General features: G+C 27.1%; 1 protein-coding gene across 1 annotated transcript in view; it reads left to right on the top strand.

Moving 5' to 3' along the window:
* Positions 1-1956: 1956 nt before the first annotated feature.
* Positions 1957-15885, top strand: part of LOC100160586 (hydroxymethylglutaryl-CoA lyase, mitochondrial) — a 23342-nt gene continuing 9413 nt past the window's right edge. Inside the window, exon 1 of the mRNA XM_001944114.5 lies at positions 1957-2066. Within this exon, the coding sequence (XP_001944149.1) occupies positions 2043-2066 (24 nt within the window). The 5' untranslated portion in view covers positions 1957-2042. The remainder of the gene's footprint in view (positions 2067-15885) is intronic.

Here is a 15885-nt window from a genome sequence, read left to right as displayed (position 1 = left end):
GATCGTTGCGACATAATAATTGTGAAGAAATTAAAATAATAAGTCAACAGAATTTCTTTAATCGAGATGTGAACAAATTTATATCCTGGATGTCGAAATACTTCCACACGGTTGGAAAACACGAAGGAATTGTAATTAGTACATTTTAAATTTGTATGTTTAAGAGGTCGTCACACCCACATGTGTTGTCTCCATCTTACACATGTATGACATAAACAAAACGCGTTTACGCAGCCTGACTAAAACTCGCTCAATTATGGTGTTAGAATAAAAACACCTATTACAAAATTAAAATATAACAATATTTTGGAGGGCAAGACGTTAAGTTTTTTTAAAAAATTTTAAATATTGAAAAGTTATAAGTATTTTAAAAATGTTGACATACGACTCAGACTACGTAGACGCATCTTGTCTATGCCGTACGTTTGTAAGACGGAGACAACACATGCGGGTGGGACGTCATCTTAAGAATAATTCATTTACGACTATAATAAAACATGATATACCTATTATGGTAATGTGTTTCCATTATTTTTACTACTTTTACTTGAGCCATCTACACTCTACGTTCATAGCTAGGGCCTAGGGACAATAAAATATATGAAGAAGGATGTAATATCGACATATCGTAATGAGTGCAGGTGTGAATGTTTGGAGTGAATTAACCTGTCCTTCTGGCCTCTTTGGAACTTTCGCAGTTCCTATTCCATATTTTAAATTCCTACTAATCCTATTAGATAGTCCTAATGTCCTACACGTTATTTAAAAAATCCCTTTCCGTAAATTGACAAAGTTTTTTATTATTATTACTCGTAGGGCAGAGTAGTTGTAGCATTTGCATATTTGTTTGCACAGTCATAAAAATAGCAGAGTGTGAAGCAAATACTTTTTATGCTTTCACAAATCTAGTTTTGAAATTTTATTTTACATATAAATGCATATTTAGAGTTTTTTTCGTTTTTAGTGCATAGGTATTTCTTAAATTTTATGCTCTTGGAGACATGTTTTAACTTGATTAATAATTGTATCAATTTTGTCTCTACTGACGTTTTTATTTTAATTTATACAACCAAAACATGAATTTCTTTTAGTTTTTGTCGTATAATATGGTTTTTAACTGTCTGAGGGAAAAATATCATTATTCAGCATAAAAATTCGTTTTGAAACGAAAAGCCTGAACTATACACGTATTGTTTCGACGTTGTACCGAATTATTATTGAACAAAAATATCTGTTTGGGTCATTTTTGTCATGTCGTCATTTATTACAATAATTTGTTTCACTTTTCAAAACCTGTAATATACATATACTGTATATTATATATATGCCACGTACGGCCATATGACATTATATGTTTTGTATTCATGGAATATTTATGTAATCATTGATTTTTTCAATAGATTTTCCAGTTAATTTCCTTAAATAAATCTATGTACTTACATATTTTTTTATTAAATATAGGTCACTGTTAGTTTTTAACCTCGTCATTGTCCGTACAAAACAATATGACATATTATGTTGTACTTATACATTTATATTTTATCAATTATATTTAATGGTTATTATTTATCACACGTGTCGGAAAGTTTTTAATTTTTATAGTTTTAACTTTTATTATTATTTTTTATGTAATATTAACTGACCTGCATTTGTTTAGTGACGTAGGTATATAATCTGTATCGCATAAAACGTGTTAGGTCTAGGCCAAATGTTATTAATAATTATATAAAAAATATTTAAATTTAATTAAACAAAACATATTTGCACGTTTTTTTCACAAAATAATTGATACAATCAACGATAACATAATGTATTGTCGAATCATTATTATTTCTATATTTCTTCCTCTTTCTCTCTATTTTTTTTTTTATTGATAATTCAAGGTATTAAATTACGCACAAGTTTATTTTTCAATTTAAAATACAATAAAAAACAATGTTTATCTATCTATATAAAGATGAAAATGCACTATAACTTTAAGTAATTTACATTTATATATTATACGTCCTACTAAGCTTGTTGTGAACGATTTATATTAACACATGGTGCGTTTGAGCAGGAAACAGGTAAGACATTTTTAATTATATCAATTAATTTTAAATTGATCGAATCCTTTAGTATTGTTACTAGTTGAGAGTTTTAAATATTCAGTTGATCATCCTCCAATTGATTTGAGGACTATAATAACAACTGTAGTACCTAAGCGGACACGAGGGGCGCCGAATGGTTTTTTTAATTTTAAACAGAACCAAACGAAAACTGGCCATATATATATTATAAATATTAAGATATATATGTGATATGTAAGCTCGTATAATTTTTGATCCGATAAGTTCTTTGGTATCTGAGTTATCATAGACCATAGTTATATTACATTTATAACCATTGCACTATATATATTATAATATATAGTACAACGGTAATAAATAATAATTAAATAAAGGAAACCGGAAACTGCAAAGTGTGTCTTATTTTAATAAATTAAAGATTATGTAAATATATATTTATTACATATTATGTATAAATAATGAACATAAAATTAAAGAACTACTATATAACCATAACAATAACATATTAAATTATATATTTCGGTTAAAATATATTATAAGTATACAGCTTACTCACAATTTGTAAATTATAATCTTCAAAGAGTAAAATGATTTTAGTTAACACAATATTAAAAAAATATCATCAAATTTTAATTAATTTATCTACATGTTTCTTACAATTCTTAAACCATAATTATTATTACATTTTATACGTACAATTTTTGACGTCATTACTCATCAGTTTATACTTTATTAGATAATAGATCAATCGTTCAATACTCGTAGGTCAATCTGTAGTAATCTAAATTGATATAAAGGTATGACGCTTCAAATATTATAATTATATGCATGTACTTATAAGTGTAAATGAAATATAAATATGTGTATAAATGTAAGAACATAATAACAAGTTTAATCTTAAAGTATGTAATATACATATTTAAGACAAATCTTTTCTAACTCAATAAAATATATTTAACATAATAGGTATCTTAAATCATATTAATATGTTAAAAATATAATATAGGTAATTTGACATTTGACATTGCAGACGAATGGAAATAATATCATTATATTTTTCATTAATTAACTCATACTATTCGCATAATATTTTTCTTAAATATATATTTATTTAAAAGATACGTACTTAATATTTTTATGTTTGTTTTAATAATCACCCGGAATTGACATAGTGTTTATAGATGCCGATATGACTATAGTAGGTAGTAGGTACCTACTAAACCTATTTATTATTGAACACTTTTATCGTATACATTAAAAGAATAGCAATTAATATAATAATTGTACATTGCTTGTTCGTGAAATTGAGTAGGTAATTGTAATTTGTAGTAATGGATTACTAAATGTAGCAATTATTATATAATTAGACAAATTTAATGTTTCACATAAAAATATTTAACAATTACACTTCTCTAAAGTTTCTCAATTTATCATATATTATAGAACAAAATATAAGATCTATATAGTCATATAGATGGATGTTTTACACATAAATGAACATTTTAGATTAACACTTATAACCTGTACTCCTGACTTTACATATATATTAAAGGTGCACACAATATAAAAAAAAATGTTCTTTAATTTTTTTAAATTAAATGTTAAAATATTGTAGCTTGGTTGTATGAAATGATTTGGTGAAAATCCGATGTTAAAAATAATATTACTTTAAGAGATGTTAAGATATTATGTAGAATAGCGGCGTGGTATCATTGGGCCCAGCTCATTGTAATTATTGCCTATCTTCTTCGTGTGTAAGTTCCTCGCTCCACACAACGATTTACCAATCTAAATATTTTATTTTTTTGTGTTTTTTGCTTCTTTAAACATATTTTGTTTAAAATTATAGATGTTTTTTTTAAATATAATATGTAGCTATTTATTTTCATATTAATAATGTATTAAATTATTATAAATTAAGCACTAACAAAAAAACTTATGTAAAACAGGTATGAAATATATATATATATGTAGGTATTATAAAAACGGCTGCATTCCAATTGCGTGCCAAAAAAGAGTGATTTTGGTAAACAACCAAATTGCGTAATCAATATTTTTGTGATCGAGCTGAGTTGCTCGCATTTTTTGTGACAGGTTCAAAGTGTGTTTTTAAAAGTTAGAACAAACGACCGGTTTTGGCCGACCTGCACGTATAACTTATAGTATAAATATCGCTAATAAATAAGAAATAGGTAGATTCCTACCAGCTACCTACTGTTATATGGAGTTTCTCAACGAGACTAGATTAATGAATATTAAATGTGATTACTGATCATAATTTGGTAAATATGCATAACAATCTAATAATCTATATAAAATAATAATAACATAATATGATAGAAATTACCATCAAGATTGATCATATGACAAATATATAATGGATACACAATAAATGTTTTATGTATCAACTTGTATTTATTTTAATTTAAAATTTTTGAAATTTAATTCATTTTTTAACTTAAAATTTAACATTTACATATTTGATTTTAGTGTTGGAAAATGAACCGCAATTTGTATTAATATATTATAACTTATAACTAAGTTATAACACACGATTATTTGTAAATCTACTTGTATTTTATTTAATTTGCAAATGTTCGGTATTTACACATTTGATAATTTTTACTGAATATTAATTAATACGTCACTCGTATTTCGCGTAGACATTCGACCTAAATAATGATTTTCACATGCAGTTCGGAAACAACGATTCAAAGAATTAGATCCTTTGCCAGTTTAGTCTAATTGTTCAAATCGGTGCACGCCTGTGTTGTACTATTATTAATAATATTTAGTTTATACTTTACACTTATATTGAAAGAATGCAATAATATTATAGAAAATAATTAATTGCACTCAAAACACGTTAGTGGAGCTCTGTTAATCTGTTTACATCTTAAGAATTACATATATATTATATTACCAAGGAACACCTACGCATGCACATGGAAAATAATTAATAAATATTTTTAAAAATAATGAAATTATTAATAGGCATTAGGCAATATCTTTTTTTAATAATGGTTTGAATTTATTAAAATGTCTAAGATTTTAGTTACCTAATATCGTGTCGTATAGTGACAATATTGTATTAAATAACTATTTTTATATATTTTATACTCATAGCAATTTTTTACGAGTGTGCAATTATCAAAATAAATCAATATCAATTGTTCCATCGTTCATCGAAGTACCGAACAGTATGAAAAACCAATCTATTCTGAATTTTGTTTTTCGAATGCGAAATAGTAATTTATCAATGCTTTTCAATGTACCTACTCCTATAATACTAATAAATTATAATAATACAGCACAAGCTCACCCATTATCAAATCTCCCAGTCATCCTGTCTGTACATTTGTTTCGGTTCATAAATAATTCAACGCCAAAGTAACATTTGCATTTTATAGTAACAAATGTAATTAATTATGCAAACCAGATTAAAATAGATTTTCACTAGACTTAAAAGGTTTTTTTTGCATTAACTCAACTCTAATCTGCAGTTATTTTAATATTGTATTTTTCATTTTGATAAATGATAAATTAAACACTCGTGTGTTAAATGTTTATTTTAACTATTTATACATATTTACATAATAACTTATGCCTGTATATACTTGCAGTGTAAAAGCAGATATTTGTTCTCTGGCATATACCTACATAATTTATTAAATACATGTATATTAACACTTGAATATTTTTTTAAGCAATTATTAATTAATATGTTAAATGTCGTGACATTTTTTTGGTACCTAATAAAATAAAATAGTAATCTCTTTATACTCTTTATTACTTTATTCATTATATCGTTATACCATATATTATTATAGGTAATTCAGATTCAATAAGTTTATAATATATAACTATTGACTACATTGACTATACCTATATAATAATATAAATATAAACTATAGTCTATATGCATTAAACAAACTTCAACCACATTTTTTTATATTATAGATAATTGTATCAGCTACTTCTTAGACTTCCCTAATACATTGAATAAGTATATGAGAATTTTAACTGACATATGAGAATACCTAACTGCAATACCTATGCATAATAGTATAATACTTATATAACAAATCTGATTTTATAATAGGTATGCATTATGTATATTGTGTTATATTATGTATATTTGTGTTATCCCTATAAATTATATAATTTTTGGAAAATATACTTAATTGCAGACTGTTATAAACATCGTTAAAAAACATTTTTGATGTATCATTATTATTTATATCTATATAATATAATACACATTAGATCGAAAATCTAAAATTTTGTTATTTAAATGTTAAGCTTTCAGGGGTATTTTATGTTTTTTTTTAATTATTATACGACACCATGAACGTATACAGTTGAATGCTTCGTATAAAATGTCTGTACATTTTTGTACTATACCATATTAATATGAATTATGATAAAACAACTAAATTGTATTGTTTCATTTCACCATTTTAATATTTAATCTCACCTGATTAGGTTATTATTAGTCTGCACAATAAAAAATAAAACATTTATAAATATTTAATTATTTACATGGTATTATATGATAACACATTACAAGTGTTTGTCAAAGTCAAATGAAAGCTCTCGAGGAAGCTGTATTGTGCAGTAAAGTATAATATACTCGTGGCATGTAGGTCGGTAGTCATAGACGCAAATAGGGGGAGGGCTTTAGGGGCTAAGCCCTCCCAAAAATGTCCATAGCCCCCCCAAATATTTCCTACATTTTGTCTTGAGCTTATTCAATATTATCAAAATAAGGCTTTAGCCCCCCCCCCCCCAAATCCCAAACGCTATTTGCGCCTATGTCGGTAGTGTTCTTCTCGCCGAGATCGTAGATGGTTGGTTCAAGGGTAAAGTTAAACTATTATTTTCGTATGATTTTTAATATAGGTAATGTTACAATCCGCTAAAATAGAAGTATGTACACACTTTAACATTATTTTTTAACGCTTTAATCATATTTTGTATAGTATACTTATATATACTTAACTACTTATTAATGCGTTGTACTACAAACGCCATTTTTAGGCACTGCTGTTCGAATGAAAATAATATTTTCTTTTATGACGAAACAATCTATTACATGATCAAATAATCTGGTTGACCCCGATACAAACGTAAGTGTTTCTAAGTTTCTTAATCCTCTTGGATTTGCTAACTTTAACCAACTTTGCCAGACCATATTAAATGTACCTATAAATAGTGCAAATCGATAGATATTATCATCAATTGAACTTATATCGAACCTAAAAAAAAACGACACAATGCTAAGTGTAGACTATATCTTTAGTATGTTTAAAGTAATATTTTTTTTATAGTAAAAACTACCTAATAATTAATAACTATAACAAGATACCTATCTAAAGTAGTTTTCTATAATGGAGTTTCGTCGTTCGTCAAAGTTTAATCCTCTCAATAAATATTTATACAACTATAAATATACTTTAATTCGTCGATTGCAATGAAACGCGTCGCTACGAGTATCCATTTGCTTGCTTTTTCATATTCACCTAATGTCCACGATATTCTTCTTTTTTATTTGTTAATAATTCTAAAAATATGTCAATGACAAGTAGTTTTGTTTACAGTTATTAGATTAAGCTTGATTAAAGAATAGGACTCTGCAGTAAACAGAGTGCTCGAATGATATAAAAATTACGTACTCCACGTATAGAGGTTAAAAAAAAATATGTGACACAACTTGATAATCGGAAGTATAAAACTCGAAAATTGCAATATACCTCGTACCTAGGTGGGTACTATTCTTTCATACATCGCAAATAACTGTTAACATTTTCGATTACTTTTACTTTTACTGTTTGTAAATAAAATTGCTATTTATAAATTTATAATCAGTTTAAATTTTAACCTATAGTCCCGCTGAGGTCAGCAAACTGCATTTTCGCGTACCTTCCCACGTGATTACATAGGTAGTAAGACGTATATCAGCCAGCATGTTAATATTATAGTTATTATTTTTCATTTGAGAGAAGTATATTAGACCTTATATTAATTCAACCTGATAGAAAAGAATCACCGAGCAAGATAATGTTTCCTTTATGAATAATAAAAAAAGTGTATTGTTATACTTCTTTTTTCATAATTTCAATCTATTTATTCATGTCGGAAAAATAATATAATGTACATATTACATTAATGCACCAACGAATATAATATAAATAATATAAACCTAGGTCACGTGAGGAAATTAAAATGATTTGCATTATGGCTTATGCCTTATGATAATGTTCCCGAACGAGAGAAATAAAAACACATAAAGTATAAAAACAAAATATTATATTACTACCCCCACTTACTATAGAGTATAGGCATACGCATAATAATTCTTCAAATTAAATGTTTGTATTAAATAATATAGTTATTAGTTTGTAACTCATAATGTTTGAATTGTCCTAGTTATTTATAGTGAAAGCTTTTTGTAATGCCATGTTATGTTTTTGATAGAAGTATGCGTCATGTGTTGCATAGATTCAAGTTGCATCGAAGTTATCTGCATTGGTGTAACTAACGAGTTAATTCTTAGGTTAAATAAGGTTTAATTCTTAGCCTGTCCTGGTTGAAGTCCAAATCTTTGCATAAAAAACACTGTCTTGGGTTAAATATGTAAAATAGGTAGTTATTTAATTAATACTGCCAACGTTGATGACTATCAATTTTAAAATTGTAAGTTCTTATGTAATGTTGTGATTGCATGACCGAATATTAGATTGTCAAAATATAATAATAACTATAGTTTGACAGTCACGCGTTTTGTTTACATGAACTTTTAATTTGTATACGAATACTTTTCTCATAATATTTTTAGACAATTTGCCTGTTGTAAATGTTGCGTTGTAACTTTATGAAAACATAACTTTAATTCGCACGCTTCAGATATACTATGTGAAGTAACTGCAGTAAAGACTAAAGACTATTATAACTTAAGACTGTGGTATATCAGGGTTGTTAAAAATAGTTTTTATTTTAAGTTTAAAAAACCCGTTTTAAACCCATCAGCCCTGACACATGTAGTTAGAACACTTTCCGGTTTAACAAACACCGAAACAACATAAAACATTTTTCATTGGCATTCTTCTATAAATTCTCATACAAAAAGATTCGAGGATATCATATTATTAACGAATACCTATAATTAATAATGTTTTAATACATCGAAATTGTATCGTAAATCGTAATCGTATAACAAAACCAACAAATTCAGTGTACAATATTTATTTTATGTAAACATAGTATAACGGACGATGTTTTAACCTTGTGACGTGATAAAATATACTTTTATAACATTATATGAAATCTGTTGTATTATTATTATTATGTTTATCCAATATCCAATATCCAATATTAGACGCCTATATAATATGATGCAGGTTGCAGTTACTATAACAGAGTAGGTTATTATTTTCCACGTCTATAATTGTTTATACCTACCGTTTGGTAATTTAGTATACAGTTTCACATACATGTATTGATTATAGGTACTATTAAATCACGAATAATAAATATTGTTGTCTATAAAATGTTTTTTAATGTACATATTTAATTTTTTTTACTAATACTATTAAACATTTTTGTAATACGAGCATTTAGCATACATACTGATCAATATAAATTATTGATTTATTATAATGTTGGTGATTTGTACATAATATAGTTATACTGTATAGTTGTATAATTGCTGTAAATAAAACGTTTTATTTGATAATTTCCTTCGGTTAATTCCAAACAGCAGGCGGTCTTGTTGTTGACTTTGGCAAAAATTCTAAACAACAATAACAATATATTCATTTTAAAGTTTTGAACTCAGCAAATATATTTTTTAAATTACAACGTAGTTAGGTAACAAACATATTTGGTAAACATATTAATTGAGCTCGTATGCAGGTTAAGCGCTAATTTTTTGTCAAAATGTATACAAAGTAGTATAATTATGTAGTATGTTATATATTTTATACTTACTCTGTATAATCAATGGTATAAGGAAAAAGTGGGTGATTTATAATTTGAGATTTATGGATATCGTGTCAAAATACATTTGTTAAATAGAGTTATACAATAGTTGTATGGATCTATTATGTATAGGTAGGTGCAAATGAACAATTGTTTAAGTGTCATTCGATGAAAAATTAATTTGAACTATTTAACGAAAGGTATAATATAGTATAAGTAAGGTAGTGTCTACGAATCGTCGACAATGAATATTTCAGCCATTTCAGGCATACGACAAGACAGTAGTGAGTAGTGACCTTCATAATCATTGTGGTTCTCTTTCGCCGTTTGTGATTAAAACTTTCAGAGTTATTAATCTACAGTGCATGAACATATTACATTTGACTATTTGAGTATAAATAGTAAACTGTCATTAATTAAAACCTACAGTAGGTAGTTGTAATCCAAAAAATTACTATTATGTATAGGGATAATATGCATAATAGTATAATATGTATCGACGAACTCATTCAACGAACTGTGAATTTTACTTAAACAATGCATGCTAAATAAGATTAAAAAAATGATTAATACATAATATTATAATTTATAATAATATAATCATTATTCAGACATTAATTCGGTTAGTGTAAGAATATGCAATGCCAGTAATTTGCATGTCATGTAATTAGGTTCGTAACAATTTCATATTTTAGTACTTACGAATATTATTAACCTAATATTACCTATTTAAATAAGTAATTGAGTAATAACTTTGTCTTCTGTTTATAATTTTATTTATAGCCATAAAAAATTTTAATTTGTTGTTTATTTGTCCCATTTAGGTCATATTATAAGTGAACCGAATATTTCATAATATTAAATATATTTTATGTCCTAAACAGAGATTTTGTATTATTGGTCTTACAATGATATGTTGTTTTATTTTTGTATCTTTCATCACATTTTGGAACAGAAAATCTGCTTTCAACTTTTGGTGTGGTTTACCCTTGAGGGAGAGGAATCAAAATGTCCGAAAATATTACCGTTGTCTTGAATAATCTAACAAAAAACTGGGAAAAAATGAGAATATTTTGTCTAGTTTTTGTTTTTTTATTTTGGAAATTTGTAATTTAGAAAGGAATAATCGAAAAAACTAGACACTTTTACTGAATATTTCGTAGACTTCAAAATTTCACAGAGTATTATTATAATTACATTTTTTAGACATGGTTTTTTTAAATTATTTATAAGAGCTTGACATTTTCTAATTTATTAAGGCTTTTTATGGACAGCATTTTCATTCTTAGTTCTAATTCTTGATAATGTAATATATTATAATGTCCTAGGTCATAAATAATTGTTACATAAATTGAACAAAAATGAATGTATTAAATAAATACATATAAGCAGAGTTTTTTTTAAAGTGTCTATAAAATTATTTTTTAGGTTAGGATAAAATTAATTAAGAGAAGAAAAATTAAAAAAACAATAAAATAAGGCTGAGTCAGTGAAGCGAGTTTCCCGGTTAATTTTAAGTTTAATATTTTTATTGTATATTCGTACACATATTATAATAATATGGGCAATGTGTAGGTACAGTGCGTAGTTGATATTATAATACATGGGGTCACGTCATATTCATTAATAAGCATTAACCGAAACGGTGAAATATTACATTTTTTGCAATTTTAATAATACAAAATGAACTTTCTTGTAAATATACCTAAACAGTGTTTTTTTGGTATAAAAAAAAACTGAAGTAATTTATATTTATTACAGAAATTGTGCTTGCGAGGAATTTTATTGACGCATATCTATATACGCTGATATGTTTGCAAATGAATTCCATCAGTGGTTGAAATATTTGAAATTGTGGGAGCTATTTATTTGTCAGGCCGAGTTGAATATGTAGTATATTACCAATTATGTACCAGTGTCCAGTAACATTATATAATATAATATGTATGTAATATAGCCCCATATAGAGATATAGAATTTAAGGTTTGATTTTAAAATTGTTGTAAAATAAAATGAATGACGTTTTAAAACGACACAACACCGCTCGAATTTAGTTTCTGTCGACGGCCACTGTTGCAATGCCGAGAAAATACGATATTTCGTCGTCTCGAACATTGTAGTCGATCTGTCTGGACCACAAAATAATATTATATAACGCGTGCAGCCCAACCGAGACTATGGTCGATCGATCGCAAGGGGACGTGTACTACACCGTAATTTAATATTATTACACCTCTAGCTGCCGTCTTGTCACGTCCGTCCCCGTCGGCCGCCGCTCCGCCTATAACTAGGTATTATTCTAACGCAATGTTTTCTGAATACGATTTTGAAAAACTATAACTATTATATTATTATTGCAGATAGCTACAACGTGGTTATATAATTCTTGTATTAGCAGCTTCTCGAATATTCTAGTATGCTAATATATACCTAAGGATACTTTTTGTAAATACCTATATACCTCTGCCAAAAATGAAATCTGGCAAGTATCACATTTAAGGACAAATATATGGCAAAGAAATATTATGCACGGAGCACAAGTCACAAGCAGTCGAATAAAAATCAAATGCAGCTATTTTTTTCTTTTCGACGTTGATAGCAATATTATAATATATTATTAATTATTATATTTTATTGTCGCGAGATTATCGGTTACCAATTACCATGATAACCTTACGTTGATCGAAGAAAATATAATATAAATTACTTAGAAATAAAACCAAGCGACGGTGATCATATAATAGTGTATCTATAAACCAACGATTAAAATTAATTTTACGAGTTATACCCTCTGATGACTGATATGTTATTATAATATCATCATTACAATATTATTATGTATGCGGCTTTGAGGCGTATCTGCAGGTGAATTTGACAATACTTTTTGGCTTTTGCTAATTTGAACTGTTGTTGGTTCAGAATAGGGTCTCAGAACATCATAAATCATAAGCATAATACATTTTAAGGTACTCGTCTAGTCGTCTACTGTAGTGTCGTCTAGTATGCTACCAACCGCTACTTCGTTGTTGTAGTATGCGAGGGCTGGTGGTATTTTAAACTTTGATACTGGTATCCGGCATTTGTTTACTACCGGTATTTACGTCCTACGGTGTTACCGGTTGTACGGTATACTAGTGTTATAAAATACCAAAAATACCGGATAAAGATGGGTTTCTACCTCATACGTTCACGTGTACGTGTATTTATTGACCCAATCTATTCGCTATGAACAGTCTCCCAAACGTTTCCCATCGGTTAAGTAGGTTAGATTAGTTAGGATTGGTAACATATTAGTTACCTCATATATTCTTATGTTATCAATATTGTTATCAATATAGAGCCGTGTACACGAAAAAGGATCCAACTTAATAGTATCATGGTTAAACCTATGGTAGAACACTAGAATGTATAAACATTCTGGTATACTAAAAGTTTACCATGTATACCATTATACCAATTAATCACAGAAAAGTTTTTTTATGCACGTACACGTATATAATGGAAACCCACCTTTATCGGTATTTTTTAAAAATCGGTAATTACCGGTATGCCAAAAACACTCCCTGCCCTTTAGTATGCTATACCCACCTTAAAATGATACCTACCAAAAAACGTTTACTTACTGATTATTGAATTATAACAATTTATTAACTAATTTATTATTAAAATGTATCAAACTCAGAATGATTGACGGTTTCGTGATGATAACCTATAACTTTTAAGGTTCTATATTATGCTCACCATTGATCTGATTTTAGCTGTAATTTTGTAGGTACAACTATTATAATATGTTATTTATCGTAATGACTCAAATGTAATTTCCCGCAATAAAATAAAATGAAAATAACTACAGTAGGTAGCAAACTACATGCATACAGTTTTTTGGTAGGTAGCATTTTACAGTAGGTAGCTTACTAGACGAGTACCCATTTTAAAACTAAAATAATAATGATAATATGTTTTATATGCATTACCTACCTATTTGTTTATTAATTAGGTATTTATTATTTATTGATATTTAATATTTATTTAAAATCATATCATATCATATTATTATACTATGCCACTATGCCATATGGTGTGATTCATTATTAGCTAATACTTAAAATTAGTCTATTATTGTTCTTTAACCTTCTAAGATTCTAAATTTTTCATTAGAGGTATATGAAATAATGATATTTTAGATTTTAAGCGGAGCAATGAATGTATTGATTTCACAATGTGTTTTTTTGTCTAAAAGTAAAAAATTACTAACAGGTTTCGAAAGCACAGGGAAAATGAAAAGAAAAATTAAGGAAAAACGGGAATTTTTACGTGAAATTGGTTTTGACTAAATCAATTTTAGTTTTTGGTTTTTAGGTATAACTCTAAAACAAATGACCTGCAGATACATGACATTTTCACTGTTCGTTTATTATATTTTTTTAGCTTTATACAAATATAAAATAATGAATTAACATTAATATTTTATCATGTACAAGTTATTATTTTTAAGAGTAATCACTAATCAGTAATCAGTAATTAATCTCTTTTGATTAATCATCTATATCAGGATACAAAAAAAATTGTTATTAATTATTTCATTGACATTAAAAGCCATTGTCCGTAGAGTTATAGGTATGCCTATATAATATGGAAATAGAGACTCTTACTTGGAGGCTTCTTGCGCCCATCACCCAAGTAAGGTGATTCACCAACCATGATAATCCCCATGCATTTTTTCAATGAATAATTAATTAATTCAAATATTTATTTATTTTAAATAAACTTAAAGACATAATTTTCTAATTTTGTATATTATTTAAGGAGTGTCTTTTAATGAGACAAACTTCCTTTTTTCAAATAAGAACCACTCTACCTGTTCCCATACATTTTTAAGTAGATAAGAAGAATTATTTGAAAACGTTGATTTTAAAGTACTAGATTTAATATTACAACTATTTTATTGTTTTGTTAAACAATGTTTAAAGACTTTCATCATAATTCGTGAGTATAAACATTTTAATAACTCAGAAACTGCTTGTACGGATAAACTGAGTGTGTCTGATACATACTAAACGTACTTATCGATAATATTTTTATTTATACAATACAAGATGTCGTTACAGAATTTATAGTCTTATTGGTATATTTAAAAAAAATTATAAAAAAATTCCTGTATGTTACAGTTAAAAAATATATTATTTAATTATAGAACTACATACATATAATATTTTATTTTTATTTGTTAAAAAAAATTGACGTTGCATGATTGTATTATTAATGTTATATTTAAAAAAAGGTGGACAAGTGGTACCATTCTGCTGTACAGTAATTTTCGAGGATGTCATTGTAATAGATGTGTATGTGTTATACTTGAATTCAATGATAATAGTCATTCCATAGAAAAACGATTCTGAGGCGTTGTGTCATCCTAGCATACTTGTATAAATAATCAAGCCCGGATGAAGACATTTTGAGGCCCAGGGGCCAAAGTTTTAAAAGAGGCCCCTGTACGAAAAAAAAAAAATAAGAGCTTGTTACGTATGTTTATAATGTATATATTATTTAATGTTAGGTACCTGTTATAATAAATATATTATATAGATATTAGGTACTTGGCAATAAATAATGTATCATTTATTTATAAATTATAATTTATAAGCTTTTTTATTCGCTAAATAATCATCGATTTTTTTAAGGTGATTTGTGCAGTTTTATAGCCTATAACGAAAAAAGTAATAAACAAGTCTGAGGCCCTTTTATAAATTTGAACTATTGAGGCCCGGGGGCCATGGCCCCCTCTGGACCCCCTCCCCTTAATCCGGGCCTGGGGGTAATGTTCCATGAAATAAAC

Source organism: Acyrthosiphon pisum, chromosome A1 (genome assembly GCF_005508785.2).
Source record: "Acyrthosiphon pisum isolate AL4f chromosome A1, pea_aphid_22Mar2018_4r6ur, whole genome shotgun sequence".
NCBI lineage: Eukaryota > Metazoa > Arthropoda > Insecta > Hemiptera > Aphididae > Acyrthosiphon > Acyrthosiphon pisum.
Note: the sequence above shows the minus strand (reverse complement) of the source record. Positions and strands in the feature narration are given on the sequence as shown.